This window comes from Chrysochloris asiatica, unplaced genomic scaffold (assembly GCF_000296735.1).
Source record: "Chrysochloris asiatica unplaced genomic scaffold, ChrAsi1.0 scaffold00090, whole genome shotgun sequence".
NCBI lineage: Eukaryota > Metazoa > Chordata > Mammalia > Afrosoricida > Chrysochloridae > Chrysochloris > Chrysochloris asiatica.
In genome coordinates this window covers 9,138,039-9,151,232 of record NW_006408608.1, presented here as the reverse complement: position 1 = coordinate 9,151,232, position 13,194 = coordinate 9,138,039, and the positions used below count along the sequence as shown (strand labels likewise).

General features: G+C 40.7%; 1 protein-coding gene across 2 annotated transcripts in view; it reads left to right on the top strand.

Moving 5' to 3' along the window:
• The window catches only part of VPS13D (vacuolar protein sorting 13 homolog D (S. cerevisiae)), a 360,697-nt gene that overhangs the window by 152,166 nt on the left and 195,337 nt on the right, over positions 1-13,194 (top strand). For both annotated transcript variants that reach the window (XM_006866375.1, XM_006866374.1), the window contains 3 exons: positions 8,450-8,641; positions 8,962-9,088; positions 10,512-10,654. In XM_006866375.1, the coding sequence (XP_006866437.1) occupies positions 8,450-8,641; positions 8,962-9,088; positions 10,512-10,654 (462 nt within the window). The remainder of the gene's footprint in view (positions 1-8,449; positions 8,642-8,961; positions 9,089-10,511; positions 10,655-13,194) is intronic.

The following is a 13,194-nucleotide window of genomic DNA, read 5'->3' as shown; positions in this document are numbered from 1 at the left end:
TCTTTAACCCTACCCCTGCATCCTAGAAGCCTGCTTAGATTCCACTTTAATGGGATAGTATGGGTTCTTTTTCTTAGACTTTTACGTAGTGGTCCTATGCAGTATTTTTCCTTTTGTGATTGACTAATTTCACTCAACATAATGTTCTTAAGTTTCATCCATGTTAGGAAGTGGCATGTAGCTTCCTTGTTATTTTTAAAGGTAGCATAATACTCCATTGTGTGTATGTGCCACAGCTTGTTTATCCATTCTTCAGTCGATGAGCATATTGGCTGTCTCCATCTTTTTGCTATTGTAAATAGTGCAGCTATGAACATTGGTGTGCATATATCTTCCCATGTTGTGGCTCATTTGTCTTGTGGGTAAATACCAAGTAGAGGAATTGCTGGATTGAATGGTATTTCTATTTTCAACCTTCTGAGGAAGCACCATATTGCTTTCCAGAGAGGTTGGACCATTTTGCAATCCCACCAACAATGCAGGAGTGTCCCAGTCTTTCCACATCCCGGCCAGCATTTATTGTCCTTAGCTTTTTTGATCTTTGCTGTTATTGCTGGTGTGAGATGGTATCTCATTGTTGTTTTGATTTGCATCTCTCTAATGGCTAGTGATCGTGAACCTCTTCATATGTTTGTTGGCTGCCTGGATCTCCTCCTAGTGAAGTGTCTGTTCATATCCTGTGCCCATTTCTTGATTGGGTTATTTGTCTTGGTTTTGTAGATGTGTAGTATTTTCCTATATATTCTAGAGATGAGTCCCTTATCAGATATGTCGTTGCCAAAGATTTTTCCCCAGTCTGTGGGTTCTCTTTTTACTCTCTTGGTGAAGTCTTTTGATGAACACCAGTTTTTAATTTTTAGTATGTCCCACTCATCTATTTTGTCTATTTTTGCTTGTGTACTTTTCAAAATGTGTGGCAGCCTGTCTATGCCCTGAATTAGTGCCCTCACATTTGTCCCTATTTTTTCATTGATCGTCTTCATAATTTTGGGATTCACATTTAGATCTTTGATCCATGATGAATTCATTTTTGTGTATGGCGTGAGGTAAAGTTTCAGTCTCTAACATATCGCTTTCCAGTTCTGCCAGTACCATTTATTAGAGAGATCGTCTCTTTCCATGCAATGTGCCTAGGCATTTTGTTTTAGATCATTTGGCTGTAGGTGGTTGGGTTGATATCTGGATTCTCGATTCTGGTCCATTGATCAATGTCTCTTTCATTGTACCAGTACCAGGCTGTTTTTACCACCGTAGCTGTGTAGTAAAGTTTGAAATCGGGAGTGAGAGACCTCCAACCTTGTTCTTCCTTTTCAGCAGTGCTTTGCTTATCCTGGGTTTCTTTCCTTTCCATATAAAATTATGTGTTGTCCTTTCCATCTCTTTGAAGAATGTTGTTGGAATCTGGATTGGGATTACATTGTATGTGTAAATTGCTCTGGGTAGTATTGACATTTTCACGATGTTGAGTCTTCCTATCCAGGAACATGGTATGTTCTTCCACTTCTGTAGGTCTCTTTTGATTTCTTGTAGTAGTGTTTTGTAATTTTCTCTGTATAAGTCTTGTGTTTCTCTGGTTATGTTTATTCCTAGGTATTTCATCTTTTGTGTGGCTATTGTAAATGGAATTATTTTCCTAATGTCTTTTTCATCGTTAATGCTGTTGCTGTAGAGAAGTCCAATTGATTTCTGTATGTTGATCTTATACCCTGCCACTTTGCTGAATCCTTCGATGAGGTATGATAGTTTTTTTACGGAGTCTTTGGGGTGTTCTATATATAGGATCATATTGTCTGCAAATAAGGAGAGTTTTACTTCCTCTTTGCCAATTTGGATGCCTTTGATTTCTTTACCATGCCATATAGCTCTGGCTAACGCTTCCACCATAATATTGAATAGGAGCGGTGATAAAGGGCATCCTTGCCTGGTTCCTGTTCGCAGAGGAAAGGCTTTCAGTTTCTCTCCATTGAGAGTGATGTAGGCTGTTGGTTTTGCATATATGCTCTTGATTATGTTGAGGAATTTCCCTTCAATTCCTACTTTGTTGAGTGTTTTTATCAGGAATGGATATTGGATTTTGTCAAATGCCTTTTCTGTGTCAGTCGATATGATCATGTGGTTCTTTTCCTTTTTCTTATTTATATGATGGATTACGCTGATCGTTTTCCTGATGTTGATCCTTGCATCCCTTTTATGAAGCCCACTTGGTCATGATGTATTATATTTTTGATGTGCTGTTGGATTCTGTTGGCTAGGATTTTGTTGAGAATTTTTGCGTCTGTGTTCATGAGGGATGTTGGTCTATAGTTTTCCTTCTTAGTGCTGTCCTTTCCTGGTTTTGGTATGAGGGTTATGCTTGCTTCATAAACAGTGTTAGGGAGTTTTCCATCCTCTTCTATGCTCTGGAATAATTTGAGTAGAATTGGTGACAGTTCTTCTCTGAATGTTTGGTAGAACTCACCCTTGAAGCCATCTGGGCCTGGGCTTTTGTTGGTCAGGAGTTTCTTGATGATCTGGTCAGTTTCTTCTTTTGTTATGGGTTTGTTCAGATTTTCTGCTTCAGTGTGGGTAAGTTTAGGTAGGTTGTGTTTATCTAAAAATGTATCCATCTCGTCCAAATTTTTTAATTTGTTGGAGTATAGCTCTCGTAGTATTGTTATTATCTTTTTTATTTCGTTTGGTTCTGTGGTGACATCACCTATGTACTTTCTAATGCGATTGATTTGTGTCCTTTCCCTCTTTTCTTTAGTTAGTTTTGCCAATGGTTTGTCAATATTATTAATCCTTTCAAAAAACCAGCTTCTTGTCTTGTTGATTCTTTCTATAGTTTTTCAGTTTTCTGTCTCATTTATTTCTGCCCTTATCTTTATTAGGTTCCCTCTGTTGGTGTGCTTCTAGTTGTTGAAGGTGCTGTGTTAATGTGTTGATTATGGCTCTTTCCTCTTTTCGGATGTGTGCATTTATCACAATAAATTGACCTCTCAGGACTCCTTTCGCCGTGTCCCAAAGATTTTGGTATGTTGTGTTTTCATTCTTGTTTGTTTCTAGAAACTTTGTGATTTCATGTTTAATTTCTTCTTTTACCCAGTCGCTTTTTAGCAGGGTGTTGTTCAGCTTCCATGTATTCGACTTTATTGATTTGGGCTTCTTATTGTTGATTTCTAGTCTTATAGCGTTGTGGTCTGAGAATATGCTCTGTAGAATTTTGATGGTTGTGAATTTATGGAGGCTTGCTTTGTGGCCTAACACATGGTCAATTCTGGAGAATGTTCCATGTGCACTGGAGAAGAATGTGTATTGTTACGCTGTTGGGTAGAATGCTCTGTATATATCTATAAGGTCAAGTTGGTTGATTGTGTTGTTAAGTTTCTCTGTGGCATTGTCGAGTTTCTTTCTGGTTCTATCCCTTTTAGAGAGTGGTGTGTTGAAATCTCCTACTATAATTGTGGATTTATCTATGTCTTTCTTCAATTCCATTAAGGTTTGCCTCGTGTATCATGGTGCTCTTTCATTGGGAGCGTAAATGTTTATTATGGTTATGTTTTCTTGCTCAATTGATATCCTTTGATCATGAGATAGTGTCCTTCTTTGTCTCTTAAATGCATGTTTTTATCTTAAAGTGTACTTTGTCGGAGATTAATATTGCGACTCCTGCTGGTTTAGAGCTGTTGTTGGCTTGGTAAATAGTTTTCCATCCTTTGACTCTTAGTCTGTTTTTGTCTGTGTGTAAGGTGTGTCTCTTGGAGGCAGCATATTGATGGATCTTGTTTTTTTATCCATTCTGCCACTCTTTGTCTCTTCACTGGTGCATTCAATCCATTGACATTCAATGTAATTATTAATAAGTATGAGTTAATTACTGTCATTGTGTTACTTTTTTGGTGGTGGTGTTCATTCTTTGGTTCTGCTTACCTTCTTGTATTGGGTTTGTGTTTTTTGAGTTGATTCTGGTCGGTTTCTTCCTAGCTTCTTTGTTTGGTTGTTCTGTTTGGGAATTCATGTTCATGATCTGTTGTGGAGTATTAACTTTCTTTGGGATTACCTTGTAGGCTACTAGTTTTTCTCTGCACTTAGGATATTCCATTACAACTTGTAATTTACCTGGCATCTCCACCACCTTTGCTTCTGTTGCTGTGTTTGTCCCTTCTTTGATGTTGACATGTTTATGTCTTTCAGTCGATCTCTGGGTTCCCTTGAGTTTGTTGTAGTCTCGTTCCGTTCTGGACTCTGCTTTCTGTCGACTGTGTTCCAGATGGTGTTGCCATACTTGTCAATCTCTGTTTGTTGTCTGTTCTTGTTGGTTCTCCATCCCCAACTCCCTTTAGGATGTTTTGAAGTGCTGGGTTGGTTTTAATGAGTTCCCTCAGTTTCTGTTTATCCTGGAATGTTTTGATTGTGCCATTGTATTTGATTGATAGTTTTGCTGGATAGATGATTCTTGGTTGACAGTTTTTTTCTTGCAGGGTTTTGTATATGTCTCCCCATTGCCTGCTTGCCTGCATGTTTTTTCTGAATAGTCAGCACTTAATCTAATTTGTTTGCCTTTATAAGTTATATTTCTCTTCTCCCTGACCACTCATAGTATTTTTTCCTTGTCTTTGGTTTTGGAGAGCTTGATTATTATATGTCTTGGAGATTTTCTTTTGGGGTCTGCCCTTCCTGGGGTACGTTGGGCTTCTTGAATGTATATTTTCTCGTCTTTCAAGATGTTAGGGAAGTTTTCCTTCAGAAGCTCTTCCACTATCTCCTCTGTAGATTTCCTTGATTCTTCTTGTTCCGGAATGCCAATAATTCTTACATTGTTCCTCTTCATGTTATCCAGCATGTATCTTAGATTGTCTTCAGATTGTTTTATCTTTTTAGCTGTTTGCTCTTGTATATTGGCTGTACTGACAGATTTGTTTTCCAGCTCGCTAGTTCTGGCTTCCATCTCTTCTAGTCTGCTCCTTTCCCCTTTCAGGCTATTGTCTATTTCTGATATCTTATTATTGATCATCTGGACATCTTTTTGCAGGTTTTGAATTGTTTCCAGTGCTGTGTCAATCCTATTAGATTGTTCCTGCAGTATTCTGGTTACTTCTTCCTTGTTTTCCTCAACCTCTTTTCGGAGTATTTGAATTTGTTTCCATATCATTTTTCTGAATTCCCTCTCAGGCAAATCCAGAACCCGCTCTTCTTCCTCTATAATACCTTTGTCTGACTCCAGCTCATTTGTATATGCTGCCTTTTTCTGCTTTTGGAGATGCTTCGATAATGTTAGATATTCTTGTTGGGCATGATCATTCTTATTTTGTTGTAGTTATTATTGCTACGATCAGGAGGTAGGCGTCTGATGACGTCTGAGAGTCATCGTATTTCTGTTGCTCCCTGCGCCCTGGTTAAACTTTTTTTCCCTGCCTGCTACATGCCTTGAGATTTCAAGCTAGGGCAGAGAACTCTCCTGTGGCTTTTGTCTGCTTGAGATTCTCCGTTTGGGCTGGCTTTGGCCCTGCCCTCAAAGCTCTACAGGGGTTGGGGCAGTCGCTGCCCGTAGTGGCCGGCAAAAGTTCAGAATGCCGAAAGGCCGCTGGGACTGGTGGCTGGAGTCCGCGTCTGATCTCGTAATTATTTAACATGAGGATTTTGTTAACATCTTGCAAAAATTGTGATATATATAATATCTCAATAAACTAGCTCAAAGGAATGAATGCAGTTTTGAAAAGCTAAAAGAATTGAGCAAAGGCAAAACTGATCAAACCCACAGGAAACACAGAGGAAGTACTTCACGGCGCTCTCTTATATGACTGTAGGGAAGCCATTTAACCTTTACTAAACTTTTTTCTAACTCTGCTGTTGCTGTTAACCTGCTGTCATGTTGATTCTGAACTCTGCTCCTTAGGGGTTTCCGTGGAAGCAGATTACCAGGCTCTCCTCCAAGGTGCCTCGGGCTGGGTTTGAACTGGCAGCCTTTGAGCTCTAAGTCAAGCTGCTTGCACAGTGAGCAAAATCCTATGCCCTTCCTTCTCTGTTCAGGAAAGGAAACGCATCCACTAACTAAGCATAGGCTCACACTGTGCTCCAGGCATTGTGCCATCCCTGATCTTGTGTAATCCTTCCAGCAAGAGAGATTTGTCAGGTACATTGTACTAGTGAGAAATGTGAGGTTTGGAGTATTTATGCATGAAGTAATTTTCAGTTGTAAGGCTAAGTGAAGTCAGGGTTGTTGTTGTTAAGTGCTGTCGGGTTGGTTCTGACTCATAGTGACCCTGTATAGGATTTCTGAGGAGTTGGCTGATGGGCATGAACTGCCGACCTTACGGTAAGCAGTTCAGTGCTTATCTTACAGTACCACACCAGGACTCCAAAGTCTGGATAAAGAATCATATTTCTAGCACTCAGAGCAAAGAGGGACTTCTGGAACTTAGCAGGAAGTGTTTCTTAGACTGCCATTGTTGTATGCTGTTGGACCCCATGTGACAGAGTAGTACTGCCCCCACAGACTTTTCTTGGTTGCACTCTTTCTTTAACATTGCCAGGTCTTTTTACCTGTGGAGTGACTAGTGAGTTCCAGCTGCCAACCTTTTGGTCTGCAGGTGAGTGCTTAGCCATTGCACTACACAGACATGTTGAAATACTCATAGCTTTGATATCTATCTTTTTATAGTTTTGTAAGTTCCTTCACTCATTGGCTCATCACAATAGCCCCATCTTTCATTATTCCCATTTTACAGGTGAGGAACCTGACAAGCTTATATATCTTTTTTTCGTGTGTGTATATCTATATATATATACATATATATGTTGTTGTTGTTATGTACTGTGGAGTTGGTTCCGACTCATAGCAACCCTATACAGGGTTTCCGAGGCCGTAAATTGTTACGGGAGCAGAAAGTCTCCTCTTTCTCCCATGTAACAGCCGGTAGTTTCCAACTCCTGACCTTAAGGTTCGCAGCCCGATTCATAACCACTACGCTACCAGAGCTCCTTGGTTCAAACCCACCAGCCACTCCTTGGAAGTGGAGTCTGACTCATAGAGAACCCTTGTAGGGTTTCTGAGGAGCAGCTGGTAAGCATGAACCACCGACCTTACAATTCAAACTGACCTTGCGATTCCTGGTGTGGCACTGTGGGATAATGCACTGGACCACAAGGTCGGTTTGAACCACACAGTTGGATATATATGTGTGTTTGTATGTATGTATATATACACATACACATGTACATTGTTGTTGTTATGTGCCGTCGAGTTGGTTCGGACCCATAGTGACCCTGTACAGGGTCTCCAAAGCTGTAAATCTTTATAGGAGCAGAAACCTCATCTTTCTCCCGCGGAATGGCTGGTAGTTTCGAACTGCTGCTGACCTTGGGGTTCGCAGCCCGATTCGTAACCACTGTGCTACCAGAGCTCCTTGTTGTTGTTGTTAGGTGCCATTGAGTCGGTTCCAACCCATAGCGACCCTGTACAGGGTTTCCAAGGCTGTAAATCTATACAGGAGCAGAAAGCCTCATCTTTCTCCCGTGGAGCAGCTGGTAGTTTTGAACTGTTGACCTTAAGGTTTGCAGCCAATTCGTAACCACTACGCCACCAGAGCTTCTTATATACATATATATCTACATATCTTTATGTAAACCCTTGACCTCAGTTTAGAAAAGTAGTACATAGCTAGTTGTATATTCTAAAGATAATTGGTCTTTACTGTGGCATTTTAGTGGATATCTAATATATTTTTTCAAAAAGTAATTTATTGTGCCTCTTGATAACATAGAGATGTCCTCCTGCTTTACCACTGCTCTGAGCACACCCAGTGTTCTCTATCTTCAGGGTCATGCTGTCCATGGAGCGTCGCTTTTATTAAAAACCTTGAGATGAGACTTAGGGAAGCTAAATAGCTTGCTCCAAATCACACGGCTAAGAAGTTTAGCCTGTGGATTTGGAGTCAGGCCATTTGGCTAAGAACATTGCCTCTGACCACCTACTTGCATCACTTGTGTCTCAGACACCTAGCACAGGACCTGTTATGGGGTTGGTGCTGCTCTTTGCCATTGCGCCACCTCTGACTCATGGCAGCCTTAAGTGACGAGGTTTCAAAAAAGTTCATGGAAAAATGGAATGAGAAAATAATGGGATTTCTCCTCAAGCTTTTGGAAGCCCCCTCGTGTGAAATGTTGCCTAGTCCTGTGCCATCTTAATAATAAGGATTATTTATAGCTTCCTTGGTACCTTGAGTCTCTTCTAGTTATTCTACACAGACTCCCTAGAGTCTTGTTTAGGTTCCTGGTTTGCTTCACACTGATCCTTTTCCTTGATAGAGGAAAATGACCATTCTAATGAGTTTTGTTGTTGTTGTTCACCAGTTAAATATATAATTAGTGGTTTTTCCAAAAAGAAACTAATACCAATTGAGTTTGGCGCTGGGCTCTTTGGAGAAAATAAGGCAAGGACCCAGAAAGATAATGGCTGTGTCTTCTCTAGGGGTCTCGCTGGAGAATTTCCCACTCTGTAAAGAATTACTCATTCCACCTGGAACTCAAAACTATATGGTGAGAATGCGGCTGTATGACGTCCACCGGCGGCAGCTGAACCTCACGATCCGGATTGTGTGTCGGGCAGAAGGGTCCTTAAAGATCTTCATTTCTGCTCCATATTGGCTGATGAACAAAACAGGTATGTATAAGGGCTGCTCAATGAGATCTCTGGCCTTGGCTTTGGGAATTCAGATTTATTTGCTCAGCTCACTAAATGGAGCCAATGCAAATAGATTACTTCAACAGTCTAAGCTGCTGAAACTCTCCTGCTTCCATAATAGGTGCTTAATCTTGGTCAAAACTGATCTTTTAAACAATGAACTGAGTTGACTAAATAAATTCAATTTTCACTCTTTGCTCGCTTGACAATTCCCCCCCGCCCCCACCTTTTTACCATTTTGCATCTGCCTTGGATAGGCTAGGTGGAATTGCTGTAAACTTTCCCCCTCCTTTCTAAAGGGTTACCACTGATCTTCAGACAGGACAATACAAAGACAGATGCTGCAGGCCAGTTTGAGGAACATGAACTGGCTCGGAGCCTAAGCCCTCTCTTATTCTGCTATGCTGACAAAGAGCATCCAAACCTGTGAGTATGGTTATTTATGGGAAGGGGAAATAAGCTCCTAGGGAAGGGAAGAAATTAGCAAAGGCTATAGTATATCCGTGTAAGTTGAAATATGCTGTAGATAACAATCCTGACTTGGCAGGGAAATAGAACCATGACCTAATGGGATTTTTGGGGATCTAATTTCTATGTTATTTGATATGGAAAATAAACCATTTGGTTGGTTTATAATGAAAGCAAACTAAGCTCGTTTTATTTTACATGTATTGAAGTCATTCTATTCATAACTCTACCCGTGAAGAGAAACCCACATGGTTCCCCTTCTCTTTGCCGCAGTTTCTCTCTCTCTGTATGCTTTTCATACAGAGAGAGGAGCTGACATCAAATTGGAGATAGACTAGCTCTTTGGTAAAGCTTCAGTTCCCATTCATCTAATCCAGATCAGCTTGGGTACATACATTTCAAAAACCCAACCCTTGAAGTAAAATGTGCTATTTCAAATTTTCAAAGCAGCCCTTGGCATGTTTAAAGTCTGGGCAAAGTGAGACTTGTGAGGGCTGGATAGTATGCCCTCTTAAAGTGTGGCCGGAGCAGTGACTCACTCTTGTCCTTGGAATTCACATTCTGCTTTCTAAAGGATTCTTTGGATTTTTAGCCTTAATCCAAAGATAAATGGGTATATCTGGTACTGCTAAAATGCCATACCTAGTTTTGTGCTGAAAGCTTCAAAAGAAAACTTACAGAGTATTACACTCCAGTGGGTGCAGATGTCTCTGCTAGGGCGGGCTGGAATCTAGATTGGTGCTGGAGTCCAGGACTGAGGATTGATGAGGGTGCTGGACGTGGTAAGAGATATAAACAACTACTTGGCATGTTCAGCAAGCCCAGTCTCGCGTTGTTTTTTTTTAAAAAAAGGATTTTGGGATTTTTGCATGTAGGATTTTGTATTTGGAACACAGTTCATTTTATCTGCAGAATGCACACTTTCCAAAGCATTTCTGAATAGACCATCTTTCTGATTTTTCCCAGCTTCCCAATAGATCAAACAGAATATGAAATATTGTTGTGTTTTAGGATGAGGAAACAGGCTCAGAGAGAGAGAGAGTTCCCTGCCCAAGATCACCTTGCTTGTTAGTGGTAGAGCTGGATCATACATTTGAAATTAAGTTTCTAGAATTCATGGCAAGACATTGATCAACTTCACAGTGCCTGTCATTGTAACAGTCCTTAAAAATCCATTAGCTGCATCTCTGTACATACTTCTCTTGTGCTTTTTCTTGAACCCTTGAAATACATGGGTCAGGAAAGCCTCAGTTTGGCTTGAATCTTTGTCGGTATTAGATTGAATTTTGAGTGATAACCACCTTTGTGTGGCCTGCTTATACTCGGTAGATGTGACTGTCTTATGGATGAATCTATACCTCTCTGCTTTTCTGCCCCACAGCTGCACGATGAGAATTGGAAGGGGAATTCATCCCGAAGGCACGCCGGGCTGGTGTCAGGGTTTCTCCCTGGATGGTGGTAATGGTGTCCGACCTTTGAACGTCAGTCAGCAAGGAAATCGCCCGGAACTGATCTATAACATTGGTGGGTTAGGTTTGGAGCAGGGGCAGATTTGAAGCCAATAGCTGATGACCCCAGGCTTGGAGAGGAAGAAGCTGGCTATACATTTTGGCCTGGCTGCAAGTGCTGATTTTCTCAATTGGCATTGGGTCAAGTATCTGTTCTTTGAATACTAGATTGCTATCAATGCAGATCTAGTCTCCTAGGGAGCTAAAGAGCCACCTAAACACTGCCCTTTTGAGGGCTGGGCTCTGTTTAATTTCAAACTCACCTGTGTCAGGAAAGTATCAGTTTGGCTGGAATCTTTGTTTTTCAGGGGAGTAATAGGAACATTTTGAATGCTTTTCATCCTCCAAGCATTTCCCACGCATTCATTAAAACTCGAAAACCCTAAGAGGGTAAGAAGTATTGTTCTCCTTGAAACTGAAGCAGAGGTTAAGTGACTTGCTCAGATGCAAAGGGGAAGTCTGGGTCAGAAATAGGATTAAAATTTGAGGCTAAAAATCCAAAAAAAAAAAAAATCACTTGGTGGTTACAGTAATTGGAAACCCCCAAACTACCTTAGATCTTGAAAGTAGAACGTGGAAGGCTGTTGCCCCCTACGTATCTCACAGCCACTTAAGGACACTCAAAACCCTTATTTTGAGAGGCACAGGGGAGACGAGTGGACAAGGCCCTCCCTGGACTACTTTGAAGAATTGCCTCATCCCTGGGTAGTACAAAAGATTAAGTGCTGGACGCTAGCTTAAAGGCCCTTGGAAGACAGACCTGGTGATCTGTTTCTGAAACGTCACAACCTTGAAAACCTCATGGAGCAGTTCTTCTTGGCACCCATGGGGTCACCGTGAGTTGGAATTGAGTTTTACGGCAACCGAAAACCATGATAAACACTAGGTTTTAAGTGTTAGCATTACAGCCTTCATTTAGGATATAATTTCCAAGGCTCCCATAGCAGTGTGAAGGCTTGAGCTATGGAATGCCATCTACAAATGAGAATTCAGTAGAACTTTATGTGACAATGGAAATGTTAGATTTTGTAACACCCAATATGGCCGCTGCCAGTCACTTGTGACTCCGAAACATGTGAAATGTGGTGAGTGCTACTAAGGAGCTTGATTTCCCATTTAAAAAAAATTAAATGGTCTTAAGTTTAAATTAGCCATATACTGTTGTTTTGTTGTTGTCAAGTGCCATCAAGTCGATTCTGGCCCATGGCGACTCTGTATAGGATTTCCAGGGAGCAGCTAGTAAGCTTGAACCAACGACCTTGCAGTTCAAGCGGCTTTGCAGTCTGACACATTAACCCACAGCGCCACACCAGGACTCCTAGGGGGCTTCAAAAAGTTCAGGGACAAATGGAATTAAACAATAGTAGATGTTTTCCATGAACTTTTTAAAAAGCATCCTCATATGTCTACTGGATGGTGGAGATATAAAAAGTCATGATATAGCAAGAAAAACTCACATGATAACATTTAGATATTTATCCTGATCCCATGGAGGTGAGGGATATAATTAATTGCATGTTAGATGATTTATTAGTAAAAGAGTCTCTTCCAAGTGTAGTTTATAGATTGAAAAAAAAAAAAATCCACCTTGACATGCAAGCTGTCTTCTTAAAGTTGAGATCAGGGTTTTTTAAAAAAGAATAACCCTTATTTAATTCTCTAACCAAGGATCATTTTCTCTAGTTTTTCTCAAATTTGTGTGCTCCACCCCTTGAATAGACAAAAGCTGCTTCATGTGGTGTTTGGCTTTCTCTTAGGGTCTCTTGCCCTTGATAAAATTTCCAAAGGAAGCTACCACAGGTCCTCTGGAATGAAGTTGGAGCTATAAAACCAAAAACAAAAGGGACAAAACAAACAAACAAACAAACCCACTTCCATCGAGTCAGTTCTGACTCATAGTGACCCTGTAGTTGGGACAGATTCAGAGGGAAATGCTTCTTGTTCCTCTTATTATAGCAGGCACTAAGGAACTTAGAGAATTTACACTAAGGCAGGTTGAGCACTCTAGTCAGAAACACAGTGATTTCCCATGTAAACCATACACTCATATGTGCAAGGAATATGAATTAAGCTGACTTTTGTTGAGTGCTGTCAAGTTGGTTCTGATGCATAGCAACTCTGGATAAGGTTCCCAAGGCTGTAAATCTTGAAGGGAGCAGAAAGTCTCACCTTTGTCCTATAGAGCAGCTGGTGGACAGGAACTGCCAGCCTTGTCGTTCACAGCCCAGTGCTTATCCTACAGAGCCACTGCTGTTTTGGGGGGACAGTAGTTCAGGGACAAATGGAATTAAACAAGACAATGATTTGAATTTTGTCATGCCACCAAGGAAAGGAACAGAAGTGGATTACTATAGGTTTTTTTTTTGTTTTTTTTTCAACTTTTGAGTGAAGGTTAACAAACAAGATCATCAGCTTTACATTGAACACATTATACACTTTCTTTCATCTCAATGATTGCAATGCCCTCCCTGCAACAATAGTTATCCTACTTCCTCCCTGTTACTTCCCTTTTACATCTGACATTTCATACGTGAACAAAGCAAAAATATGTAATGT